Source organism: Megalops cyprinoides, chromosome 25 (assembly GCF_013368585.1).
Source record: "Megalops cyprinoides isolate fMegCyp1 chromosome 25, fMegCyp1.pri, whole genome shotgun sequence".
NCBI lineage: Eukaryota > Metazoa > Chordata > Actinopteri > Elopiformes > Megalopidae > Megalops > Megalops cyprinoides.
In genome coordinates this window covers 14823926-14837746 of record NC_050607.1, presented here as the reverse complement: position 1 = coordinate 14837746, position 13821 = coordinate 14823926, and the positions used below count along the sequence as shown (strand labels likewise).

Below are 13821 nucleotides of genomic sequence, written 5' to 3'. Positions count from 1 at the left end.
AAGGACAAGGCTTTAGGGCCCTGATAGAGAGGACCGGAGCTCTTTGAGAAGGGTTTTGGTGGTGGGGCCTATGCCCCCTGCCGTACTGACCTCTCCCCCCCTCTCCTCAGAGACCGGAGAGGCGGGAGGTACTGGTGGGGCTGCTGTTCCTGGTGCTCCCCTTCGTCCCGGCCAGCAACCTGTTCTTCCGCGTGGGCTTCGTGGTGGCCGAGCGCGTCCTCTACATGCCCAGGTGAGTGGGAGGGGACTGGGAGGGGGGCGGTGTGGTCAAACCCAGCCATGCAGACTGAAGGAGAGGAGGTCAGGTAAGCTTTGTGTGGGCTGGAGCAAAGATCCTAGGGTTGCCCGGGGTGAACGAGGCGGTGCGTGGGGTGAGAGCTTTGGGGTGCCTGGTTGTAGCTCCTATTCTCTTAAGCTCTAGATCCTGGGGTCTGAGTTGTGGTTCCTGGGGCCTGAGCTCTGGTCCATGACTCCAGGCTGGTTTCATATGGAGAGGCTTGTCTGGCTCCTCTTCTCTGAAGGCAGATCTGCTGGGCTCGTTCGGGGTGTTTCTCTGTGTTTTGTATGCAGGAGCAGTTTGGTCAGTTATTGGCTTGTCAGTGCGGCATGGCTGAGCAGGGTGGTCAAGGCTCTGCGCAAGGCTGATGGGATGTGATTTCACCTCCTCGTTGGAGGAGGGAGAGGGGATGAGACTGAGGGCAAAGAATATAGTGGAGTGAAGGAAGAACAGACAGTATGTGTGTGTGTGTGTGTGTGTGTGTTTGTGTGTGTGTGTGCGTGTTTGTGTGTGTGTGCGTGAGTGCGCGTGTGTATGTGTGTGTTTGTGTGAATCTTTAAGAGTATATGTGTATCGGTGTGTGTGTGTACCTGTGCATGTGTGCGTGCGTGCATATAGGTGTGTGTGTGTGTGTGTGTGTGTGTGTGTGTGTGTGTGTGCATGCGCGCACGCGTGTGTGTTTTCTTGGTACTCAGCCTTCCCTTCACTGACAGCACACCGGCACTCTCAGCACAGCAGAAAGATCTCTGTCTCAGTCTCTGGTATAATCCTCCTCCCGTTCCCCTCAGTACACGGCTTCATTTCGCACACACACAAGGAGCGGAGCTCATGAATAATGTAACCTGTGTCTCTGCGTTCAGTGGAGACATTGTGTCCCGACAGGTGAGCCCTTATCTGCCTTTGTGACACAGAGCCAATGGGTGGGGGTCCCAGTAGTGGTGCACAAGGGGTCACCGTGGCCCTCTGACACTGATGTGATGTCAAAGGGCACAGCAAGGTTACGTGTATTTGGCATGCAGCCTAAAGCTTCCAGACATTATCAGGGCCCCGAAAGTGTTACTCTATGGCTCAAGTCCAGGGTCTAAATCCTATGTGCTACTCTGCTGTATAACCCAGTTGATCTGCCCCTGTGAGAATACAGCACAAATGGATTAGATCTGAAATAAGACAATGGAATTTGCTATGCATTTTAACCATGCTATTTGCTGTTAATAGCGGGGGCTGCCTTCCCCTTCTCCCTCTGTGTCTGTGTCTTTCTGACTGTGTGCAGGTGTTTAGACAGTGTGGCTGCTGTAATTCTGGCTAATTTATTAGCCCTCTGTAAGTAGATGTCACCTCCTTCATTTCACATTAATACTCAGCGCGAGCTGCTCGAGTGTTACTCTGTCTCACCTACGTCAGGTGCTTGATTAAGTGCTCTCATTCCCATGTGAAGAACACCGTGGCCCTCTCCTCTGAATCCTCTTACTGCGTCTTGCTCTCCTCTGGCATGGGCTGCCAGCACAAAATGAGTCTGAGTTTTTCTCTGTAGAGTCTGTGGGGTTGTTTCTCTGTAGTGTGTGTGAAGTTATTTCTCTGTAGTGTCTGTGGGGTTATTTCTCTGTAGTGTCTGTGGGGTTATTTCTCTGTAGTGTCTGTAGGGTTATTTCTCTGTAGTGTGTGTGGGATTGTTTCTCTGTAGTGTGTGTGGGGTTATTTCTCTGTAGTGTGTGGGGTTATTTCTCTGTAGTGTGTGTGGGATTGTTTCTCTGTAGTGTGTGTGGGGTTATTTGTCTGTAGTGTGTGTGGGGTTGTTTCTCTGTAGTGTGTGTGGGGTTATTTGTCTGTAGTGTGTGTGGGGTTGTTTCTCTGTAGTGTGTGTGGGGTTATTCCTCTGTAGTGTGTGGGATTGTTTCTCTGTAGTGTGTGTGGGGTTATTCCTCTGTAGTGTCTGTGAGGGTTTTCTCTCCATAGTTTGTGTGGGGTTTTCAGTGGGTATTGCTACCTGCTTGTCTGGTTTAGGCTGGCATATTATATGAAGTTACATTTCAAGGAGGATGTGGGCGAGAAATAAAGGAATTTTAGTCTTCTTCCTCCTTGTCTCAGCCCTCTTTCTTCTCTCATTTCCCCTGTTTTCACCTTACTCATTCTTTCCATTCACACTCTTCCCCCTCTCCTTCCCTCTGTCAGCCGTCATCCTTCTCTCCCTCCATCCTGCCCCCTCCCTCCCTCCCTCTCTCTATTCTGCTCCCTCCCTCTCTGCTCCGTCGTTCCCTCGGCTGATAAAGAAAGAGCACATGCAGATAATCCACCCCGCTGTACCCAGGCTGTAACGTTGGCAGCGAGCGAATCCCTGGCTTAGCGGGCAGACTCATCAGGCCGTGGTGGTGATGTAATCTTCGAGCTCAGAGCCGGGGGGGAGGGGGATAGACTCAGGGTTACACTGCGATTAGGGATTACAGCCCCCCACATCATTAACAGAATCTCACGCAATGGAAGTCTGGCCTTACAGCCACATTATCAGAGCTTGGCTGTATAGTTTTCATAAATCATTAATGGACCACACCTGTATCTGCCAGAGCTTTATGTTCATGTAACATTTTGTTTCCCAAAATCAAACCCACAAATAGGGCTTGGCTGGCCATGCAAACCACATATAAAGAAGAGGCCCTCAGCATGGTCTCCGAGGAACATCTTATCAAAGCGTTTTCCCAGGTGACATTCTTCTTAAGAATCACCCCTCCTGTACCTGTTTTCCCTTGGTGTGGAGCAGTGATGCGGCACTCCTAGTGTGACGGGTTTTATAGCAGAACTGTGATCTACTTCCACTGAGACCCTATTACAGGAAAGAACCGAGCAGCTCAGTCTGGGCTCCTATGTCATCAGCCCATTCAACAGAGTATCAAAGATGTTCTAATTGTGCAAGATATTAAACTCCGCACACTCTTCATTGACAGCTCTGTTCAAGTCACTGAACCGTCAATCACCCAAACTCCTCACTTGGCTGTATTAGCGAGTGAGACCGAAGCACTGGTCTCCCTTAGTAACGGCCCCTCAGGGCGTTCTCTTCCGAATCCTCCTTGCCGATCGCGAAAACAAACAGCATTATCCCCCTTCCCCGCCATGGTGTTATCAGAAGAAACACATCTCTGCTGAGCCAAGCAGATATTTACCACACACCCACATCCAGTGCAACATACAGAGAACAAGGTGTATGTATGCACTTAGAGATGTGGATATATCAAGGAGAACGCAAAACAGTAATGTTTATGGGTAAATAATTATTCACAAACATTAAGAAAATTCAGAATGAGATGAAATATACCCTTGCTGGACCACACATGTGGCAGGCTGAGTTTCCCTGTGTCTTGATGGGCTGGCTTACCTGCACAGATGGCAGATTTGTCCTGCAAAGCAGAGGCAACATAAATCTGTTTCTCTTTTTTCCTAGGAAAATGCTTATTCTTGCGATTGAGCCTGTAATGCTATGGTTTGAACAAACAAGGAAAGCACAGAATTAGGATCTGTCTATATCTTGGTCAGAGGCGAGGATTAGTTTTGAGTTTTGAAGTTCAAATTTGATTTTGAGTATCTTTCTAGCCCTTTTATTTTAGGCTTTACGTTACCTGTCTGCATGCTGTGTCTTGTGCTATATTCACAGTAAATGTACACTCGCATATACAGTGTGCAATCCCACCACTCATTGCATGATTATTATTTGAGTAATGTAATATCGCATGCACGTTTTACTTACCCCAGCCCCCATGGGAACTCTTTTCATCAGAGCAGATGTTCCAGTCAGGTGAACTGAGACGCTGCGCGCGTCTGCCGTGCTGGTGTAAAATCCCGCATGAGCCGAATTTGGCGCGCACTCTCCGTGTTAATCACACCACGGCGAGATGCATTTCTGTGATTAAACAGCATATAGACCTCCCCTGTCTCGCTCTCCCCTGTCGGTGTGAGATTACCAACACAGTGCGCATGCTAATGAGACAAGCATTTAAATGGAATGATGCGCAGGTAATGGACTCTCTCCATGTGTCAGAGCAACACACAACTGATAAAGTGCCATAAGGGACGTATCCCATCATGCAACGCTGTGCTGAATCTGTCACCGTCTCTTCTCAGATAGAAAATCAATTGCTGGCTTACTCCATTTAGTCATTTATCCATTGAGGTTTTTAATAAAGTGATGTTTTTTCAACAGACTGTCTATATTATACGAAATGAACATTGAGCACAGCGTTAACCTTTTGAAATGGTATTTCGGGAGGCATTTATGCTGTGGGGGCGTGTGGAGGATCGTTGTTTAAATGCCATTTAACAGATAGGATCATCTCACTGTGACCATGGCAATTCTCTTAATCAGTGGCTCCTGGTCATGTTGACCTACTGTGAACACTGGCTGTAGCTACTGCTAACCCCAGGGTAATGTGGTTAGACAATGATGTCAGTTGAATACTTTTATTGGAGGTGTGTTGGTGCAACATTTTTAAATTCATCTTATCTTTGGTAATTTTTCTCCTTTCAACAAGAACACCAAAGAAATTGGCATTCAGCCTAATCAAAATAAGTTTGTTTTTCCATTACTTGGTACAGCCTGAAACAATTCATTCAACAGCTAATTAAAAGGAATTGATTGCCTCAGATTTCAGGGACGGATGGATTAGAAAAACAAATTAAAGAGCAGCCTTGTATTGATTCTTCACAGTAATTCCAGTACACCTCCTGCCACATATTTAGCAAAATATACATGCAGCAGGTAACTTCACGTAATCAGCAGATCAGGTGTCAAATAAGAGCTTTGTCAAAATAATCGACTAAAAGTAGTCTCAGCAGATATTAAGAATGATGAAGATTCTTAAAGATTCTTTAAATGCTTTTCTTGATCCAAGCTGCCCAGAGCATTGTGTACTGTAATATTTAACAGTGTTCCTGTCTGCCGGAACGCTGGTTTGTTTACAGTACAGAATGCAGTAGATGTATGTAGTAGAGATCCCCTGTCCTCCGAGAGGGTCACAGGAAGCAGCAGGGTGAGAAAAGGAAGTGAGACAATCACAGAAATTTTGATACATATTCAGCTCTGTGTTACAACATCCAACCGCTCAGTCACATTCATGCACTCACACATACAGACATACACACACACACACACTCACAAATGCAAAACCTGCAAAGCAACATGAGATCAGTCCAACAAAACAGTCCAAGAGAGGACAAAAGAGAGCTGTATTAGCACTCACTCACAGTCAGAAAGTGAAAGATATCGTAGTTCCCCATCTTGGCACATACACAGTGACCACCTCACATCTTCTTTAGTTAAGATTGAAATTTTATAGAACTTGAGATCCATTGCAATTCTAGTTTCATTTATACCACCAAGTAAAGCAATCAAATCCCAGTCCCTGCAGTCTAACATATTTGCTTTCCTGCTTTGGCAATTTGCCATTTTACCTAGGCCCAGAATGAAACTAGTCCAACACAAGATGTCTTCTGTGATTTTAGAAACCTGCACTTGTTAAAAAACATGACTGTTAAAATTGACAGAAAGATCACTAGAAATTTACTTTCGGATAATGGAAACGCTTCAAAGGCTGGCACTCAAAGAAACAATGGAAAACTGCTTCAGTGGAGAAAGAGAAGACTGAGCTGCCCTGAATCCAGTGAGTCTCAGATCCAAACCACCAACAGTAAAACTGCCAAAAAAATTAAATAGCCTGACTTTAAAAGCAGACACACTGAAAAGCTTGACAGATTAACCGAAATCACAGAATTAGACCTGTATTGAAACAATAGCAAAATACCTTCAGAAGAAAAACTCTAAAGGAAGGCAGAGAACAGATTTAGTGAGTAAAGCCGAGCAATTAAAGAAGAAATTAAAGGATTTTTTGTACCTTTTACACGAAAGCGTGCAAGTTCAGTCATTACGAACTGCTCGAGATCAAAACAAATTTGTTTGCTGTTTCCTTGTTAAAAAAACTGTGATGTGAAGTTATTGCACTGGTAAGCTTTTCTGTTTCTTTTTCAGGTAATATCTGAAAAGGCCTTTGTTTCACAAGTCTGTTTATTGTCGTGCCAAAAAGACTTGTTTCAGTTTGATCTGTGAAGGAAACATGGACTCCTTTCACAGCTCTACCTCGCTGTGTGATACACTGCAGGCCTCTCACAGTCTCCCAGTTTTAATTACACACGTGAGCTGGCATATGTTTTCCACAACTGTGGCATTTCAGAGGTCAAAGGTCAGTTCAAAAAAGTCAAAAAAGTCAAAAAAGGCCAGGGCACGGGGATGGCAAACGTGAGGGGAATCTGGAGGTAACTGTCAGAAAGAACAGAAGAAGAGTTCAGCTCCAGCTTGATCAACACAAAGTACAATTTGTTCTTTTTTTCCTCCTTCTTTCCCAGTCAGTCAGCATACGGCATAATTCATTACTCTTAATCTGTCTCTTCTCACTGTCTTCCGCTGAGTTTCTGCCACAAAGCCGCCTGCGCTGCAGAGTACTGGGTTTGCATTCGGTTCTGCACAGGCGGGCCCTGGCCTCGGGTTTCGATATCTCGCGCTCAGCGCCGCTCACCGCCGTGGAAAATGGAACCTGCGAGGCGTTGAGGAGGGGTGAAGAGCTCTGTCAGGCCACCGGGCCACGTCCCGTGTCGGGGCAATGACAGCACTCCTGGTACGCCCGGAGGGCAAGCCGACGTCGGGCAGCCCCGGAGCTGCGGGCGCGATTCGTTCACCTTCGCCGCGCTTGCCGCGTAGGCAGTTTGGAAGTGCGTGGAGCCTCCGGGGAGCCAGCACTGGGCCTCGCTCCCTGTATTGGATTTTTACTCACACTTGCTGTACTTTGTTTCCTTTCCCGGCTCTCTTTTCATGTCAGTTCGATCTTTAAAATGCAGGATTCAAACCTCAGGCCTAGTGTTTCCAAACTCCACACTAAAATACAAGCCTTTAATTGCTTTCTTAAATGGCCTATAGATCAGGGCATGCATTCACTTGAATGCTGCTTTAGAGCCTAGCTGTATAGAGTTACTGGATATGACTGGGGGAAAGGATGGAGTTCAAGGAGAAACATTGGTTTGAATCAAGGTGTGTGTATTATTTTACCTCTCCGCTGATGTGTAGACGTGCATCACAGGAGGAGGAGAACCCTGCTGAGCTGCAGATTGAAAGGCTAGTCATTTTTCAGCCCTCGAGACAATCTGTAATTGCAGCCGCCTGCTTCCAGATTTAATCTGAGTGAGATGGGAGCTCGTGGGCGTGTCTCTTGCTGACACTCCATTTACAATAGGGCGTCTCAACAATTTTTTAAATTTATTATTTTTTTTTTGCATTTAACACCCCACATCCGGAACCCGGCTTGGATCGAAGGCAGAGAATGTCTGTGAGATGAGTTTTCGGACTCCTACCTTGCATCTTTGATTTTCCTCATTTCAATAGTGTTGGTGCTGTTTTTTCCTTCTTCAGCTAGACATACAGCTAGATGTGTTTTATCTGTGTTAGGTATTCAGAATGTGACACCCTCCTTTCTAGTATTAAAACCCCCCCACCCCCCCCATCCCCCCCGACCCCTTTGGCCTCAGCACCCCCCCTGATGGCCACAAACACCCCCTATGGGGAGACCCTGCCCCTGTTCAGAAATCCAAATTTACAGCGTTGTCCCACTTTGGAAACCACCCTCACCCTCATCCCTAGTACTGTGTTTCTGCACATGACGGCACATCCAACATCGGCAGCGATTTTTAATCTGCACCCAGTCACCATATCCCCCCCAGTCTGGATATTTCTGCGCTGTCTGCTTTGTTTACCCGCTGCCTGCGAGGCTCTCTGAATGGCCGCGTTCCCGCCGTATAAAAGCTGTTATCCGCTTTAAAAGGAGCCTTTCATTGCCCGCCTCTGTGGCAGGCACATGTTCAACTTCTGTGGAGCAAGGAAACAGCCTGAACTAATCTAATCAGACAACTGATTAATTCAATTAGCTAAATCCGGAACAGAGAGGAATGACGAACAGAAGTCTCCCGGCACTGCGGGTTTCATTGCCTTTCGTGAGAGAAACCTCAGCTGCTTTTCAGGACAGGTTGTGTTCAGCAGAACTCAGTAACAGGTTAGGGCTAATTAGCATCAGATATGTACAGATTTATTGGGTTTAATTGTTTCACTTCTAATCTAAATGGAATAAAAGGCAAGTGTGAAAAGCAGAGAAGATCATTGAGAGTTCAGAGCAAGAGGATAATCCGAGTGTATGACCCACTGACCCAGTCACTACTGGGTTATAGTCATTGGTAATAATGCGAAACGATTAACAATACAATCAATTCCAAGGACAGAGTCCAGATAGACCCTCAGTACCCAAACCCCATCATCATACTCATCTCCCACATGATCAGTCAGACAGCTGACAGGAACAGTTCACTTGGGTCGGTGCTTGCAGATCACCACGTTGTGGTTTTGGTGGATGCCAGTTGGGTCACCGTGCAGCAGAGTAAACGTCTGCCGTTGGTGACAGAGGAGCAGCTCAAACAGCAGTGACGGTGAGGGGGTCTTTTGGGCGCTCTCTTTCGCGCAGTCAGGCTGTGACATGAATCAGCGGGTTTTATTTAGCTGCCTCCACCTCGCTTTTCTGTTTCTCTGTCTCTCACATTCGTGCTCTGCTCCATTGTGCGTTGATGGAGCTGTGAACGCGGTGGGCGCAAATTGGACTTTCCTTGGCGCTAATGGCCTGCTCACATGTTTCTGGAAACTGCGTGTTCGGTGTTCTGCCATTCGGGCTCTGAAAAGCACCATAATGATGCGTTAGTTCCAGAAACATGCCACCGGAATTAGCCAGGTGTCAGAATCAGCCACAGTGTGCATATGTGCGCGTGTCTGTGTGTGTGTGTGTGTGTGTGTGTGTGTGTGTGTGTGTGTGCGTGTGCATGTGTGTGTGTGTGTGTGTGTATGTGTGTGTGTGTGTGTGTGTGTGTGTGTGTGTATGTGTGTGTGTGCGTGTGTGTGTGTGTGTGCCTGCACGTGCGTGCGTGCGCGTGTGTGTGTGTGCACGTGCGTGTGTGCGAGTGTGTGTGAAAGTGGCTCTTCAGGCCCTCTCACTGAGAGAGTGAGAGAGAGAAGGTGGAGTGGAGAGTGTGGGAAGATGGTGTGGAAGGAATGACACAGCTCTGTTTATATTCAGCCAACCAGCTGCTCAGACTAAAGCAGCTGTGTGATGTCGCCGTGGGAGTATGTCCAATTCGGGGGGGGGGGGGGGGCGGGAGATGAAAGCAAGACTCCTCTGTTTTCGGAGGCTCTAAGGGCTGGCTGGGACACTGCAAGGTCTCAAGGAAGGGAGTCTTTTCTTAAATATCCTGTGGAAAGTGGACAGAGGCAGCCCATCCCCTCCATTACAGAGCAACCCAAAGCTGTGTCTGTGTTTGGGCTGTAGACCATGCCTTGTTCTTCTGTGTGTGTGTGTGTGTGTGTGTGTGTGTGAAGACATTGCTCATACACAATTCCCAGTTGCCCTCGTGTGTGAGAATGGATCTGAACTGTCTGAGTAATTATATCACACACACACCCTCTCTGATTAAAGAGCTCTCTCTCCGACCCTGGAGAAAGACAGCGCCCTCAACCTCTCCATCAGCTCCACAGAAGGCTTCATCACGCCCATATGTAGACATAATGGGTGTACGAAAGCAGCGAGATATCTATAAAACCCCGTAACAGAAATACGATGGATGAGACCAGCTTGCACAAATCGCTCATTAAATGTAATGCTTTTTTCAGTCTCTCTCTCTCTTCCTCCCTCCCTCACACAGAGTGCGATCGAATTGCTTGCAGATATTAAACTGATTTACGGTCAACAGAGGAGGGAATTTCTCTTCCTTTATGGAGGGAAAACCAGGCACGTATCTGATACTGGCTGCTTCTGACCCTGTTTTAGCGCACGATGACCACACGGTCCATTGCGTGAGTTTCGCTGGGCTCTTTGAAAGGCCTGTTTCCATGAGGTAATGCCGCCATTGGAAGCTCTCGATGTGCCATTAAGGCCAAGGCCAGGGCTGTGGATGGCGGTGAGTTCTGAGTCCTTGACAGTGATTGGAAAAGCAGCAGTTATCAGGAACCCCGGGAGCTCGACCTCAATATCAAAACTAAGGCTGGAAAACTGAGGTTTGAGTATCAATCAGTCATTTTGAACCATAGAGGGAGAAAATAAGAAGTGTTTGTTAGAGTTAGAGGTCCTTGTGGTAAATGGGGCCTTTGACAGTGGGTATTACAGAGGTATGGCTGAATACAGAGGTTAGGAATGAATGCAACATTGTTTGGTATGAGCTGTTCAGACAGAGCAATCAATAGAGAAGGTATGGTAGCTCCTGTAGCCTTAATGTACAAGAAACTACAGGAACCCATTTCCAAAATCCCAGCAAGGGTATATAGTTTAGATTACTGGGGGAAAATGAAACGGGCCTAAATATAGGAGCATGTTATTGGCCATCAGGATCAGATCATAACACTATGCTCCATGACAATATCAAAAAAACCTGTCAAGAAGGAGAACCATGAGCAGCGGGTGACCTTAATTTCCCCTCTGCTAAGTAGAAAAATATGTTGTGGCATACACAATTTGAGCAGCATTTTTATAGGTGTTGTAATTGATTGTTTTTTTTTTAACACAATATGTTACCTCTCTTACTTGAGGCAATTCACGCCTTGGCTTGCTGTTTCGTAATAAGCCTAATAGAATTTGCAGTGCTGATGGAGACCGATGTACTATGCCCACGACATAGTCACATTTGAGGTGTACTGCAAAGTCAGAGCTATATCCTCCAAATCTAAGTTTTCTTTTATTTTTAGGCTGGGTGATTTTAACATGATGAGAGGAGATCTAAGCAGCGTCGGCTGGGTTACACTTCTAGAACGTTCTGCAGGAATGTGAATGAAAACAGATGCAGATTTGACGAAATTGCTCTCAACCTGCAGAATAAATTCATTCCGTAAGTAAGGGGAAATAAGTTGAATAAGCGGTTTCCACCGCGGCCGAACGAGAATACTGACGAGGAGATAATGCAAAATATACAGAGGACAGCCCAGAGAGTAATAAGGCAGCTTATTGTGAAATACGTGCCGACGTTGAAAAAGAAATAAGGGAGGCCGAAAGGTCTTTTGAGAAACAAATCATGAAAGATGCAAAAAGTAATCTCAGGTGCTTTCCTCAATATTGCAGTGGAAAAGGGAAGGTAAAGAGGAGGTTAGGCACATCAAAAAGGGAAGAGGTTTTGCTTTGTAAAGACATAGACACTACAGATGCAGTGAACACTTACTTTGTGGTTCACCAGGGAGGATACGGCATGTATGCCTGCAGTTACCCCTCCACTAAGACTGATCCTGCTTTCAAATTGGTCTCCATCACCAGCTTTCCTCAGCCACCAGATTGGCTGATGGGCTGTCTCCTTCACAGCACAACACTGGAAGGCTGCAGTGAAGTTCCGTTTTCCCCTCACCCTTGTCCATGACCCCCAGGTCAGGAACCTGCCTGCAGAACCCATCAAAGAAACCTCGCATTGTGGTAGCCGCACAAGACACAGCCTGCTGGGCCCAGCATTTTAAACAAACTATCCCCTGTGGAGACAGACAGAGTTAGGCTCTCTCACACAAACATACAACAGCACAGTCTGCATGCGGGTCAAGCGGGTAGCAGGGCGGATGTGATGTCCTCCAGACCATATTATTTTACACTGCTCAGCCTGTCAGATAGAGATGTGGATCAGACATCCACCAGATCTCTGGTTACTTCACCCCGGGCTGAGCTGAAGGCAGAGAGGCCTGAAATCTCATAGCAGGCAGATGGAGTCACAGAGAAACAGGCAAGATTGTAGGCAAGGCTTTTGTCCATCTATCTGTCTACATATTTAATTGCGAATTTTTTGTTTTTTTAAGCCCTAAGAGATGTTGATTGATGATTGTCAGGGGGATTCAGTAAGATAAACTTTCCGTGATATGGATGGGGTCAAACCCTGCTTCTTGGACCGAGTCCCCGATTGGATCAGAACCCAGGCAACACACCATGCCAGTAAAACAAACGATAAATGTAATAGCTTTTGAGGGAGGGCGTCTCGTGTTTCTCCCGCTTGGACTCTGCCCATCTTACTTTTTGGGCGATCCAGCTCTCTCGCAGGGGAGACGGGACCTAAATCTACCTCCATTTGAACGGCCAGGCTCTGACCACAGCCGTCACATGATTGCCCAATCAGATTAACCGCCTTTGGAACGACGGGGCCAGTTTGGCAGGGTTTGCATCTTCCAGCCTTGATGTTTATATTGTGTTGCCCCTTTAATCCATCGATAGATTTGTGCGGCTCAAAGTTGTATTAAATTAAACTTTCGTTCTTTTACACACGCAGGACCGCTGCTGTGTTTTCCGTTGTTGTTGCCAGAGAAACAGTGCAGGTTTTTGATTAGCGGATCTCTGTGTGTGTTTGTGTGTGTGTGTGTGTGTGTGTGTGTGTGGGGGGGAGGGGGAGCTGACGCAGGTGGAAGGAAATTCTTCCTTCCACAAAAACACACTCAATGTTCTGAAATATTGAGTGACACGCCTCAGACACACAGTCAATAAACCAAGAGTTGCTCTTTAAAAACACCGTGTTAACACCCTGATGGATGATGAGACTCACACTGTTAGACCAAGTGGCGCTCCTGAAAAACTCTGTGTTAACACACTGATGGACACTCTTTAGAAACTCCGTTAGCTATTCAGAAGCTGTCAGGGCGACGGGACGCGCTATTCAGGGGCACGCCGGCCTCATTAGCAGTCGGGACGGGGGCCGGCCGAGGGTCGTCAGAGGAGGGTCATTATTCCCCTCGTTTCGCTCTGCCTCGTTAAAGAGAGCCACGGGGTTCCGCCCACTCTCAGCCCCCGGCGCCGCGCGCGAATCCCGTCCAACAGCTCCTTGTTGATGGGAAGGAGGGGGCGGGGCTGCTGCTTGCTTCTCTTTTCTCGGGGACAGGGAGAAGTTTTAGAGCCTTATGGCATGAGCCTTCAGTGTTTCAGAGGGGTTTTCAAATGGCTGTAAAGCGCTGAGAGGCGTTGCAAACAAGCAGGACTTAACGGAGCAATATATTCCCTCTAATTCACCTTTAACTATTAATGTTCATCACTTGTGTGTGGACAGTTTTATGACATTGTTCGGGTGGTGGTTGGGGGGGGGGGGGCAGGGCGTCAGCTGAACCCATGTCTCCCAGGAGCAGTATAGGGACACATTTTTTCCCCACTCTGACGAAAAACCCCCACCGTGATCCGCTGTCAGCTCGTGAGGGCTCTTGAGTGAAATGCGAGAAGGGCTCTCATAGACACAGCAGTTGTTTGGTGCTTGGCGATATGAATGAAAGCCAGGGAGAGGCGATTACCTCGAAGAGCGCTGGAGTGCCCTTAGACTGAGGCCTGTGCTGGAGGCCAGGGTCTATAAGGAGACATGTCATTGCCTTTGGTGTTAGTGTAAGAGCCATTGGCAGCCCGGGCCTAAGGAATAAACAAGACAGGTAGAGAACTCACCTCTAGACTGATAACAGCCTGAAAACAGTCTGGTTTTTGACCATTTTCCTT

The 13821-nt window shown here is 47.1% G+C and overlaps 1 protein-coding gene across 1 annotated transcript in view; it reads left to right on the top strand.

The window, feature by feature from the left end:
- The window catches only part of LOC118771983 (protein O-mannosyl-transferase TMTC1-like), a 90573-nt gene that overhangs the window by 57207 nt on the left and 19545 nt on the right, over window positions 1–13821 (top strand). Inside the window, exon 8 of the mRNA XM_036520193.1 lies at window positions 111–232. Coding sequence (XP_036376086.1) covers window positions 111–232 — 122 coding nt within the window. The remainder of the gene's footprint in view (window positions 1–110; window positions 233–13821) is intronic.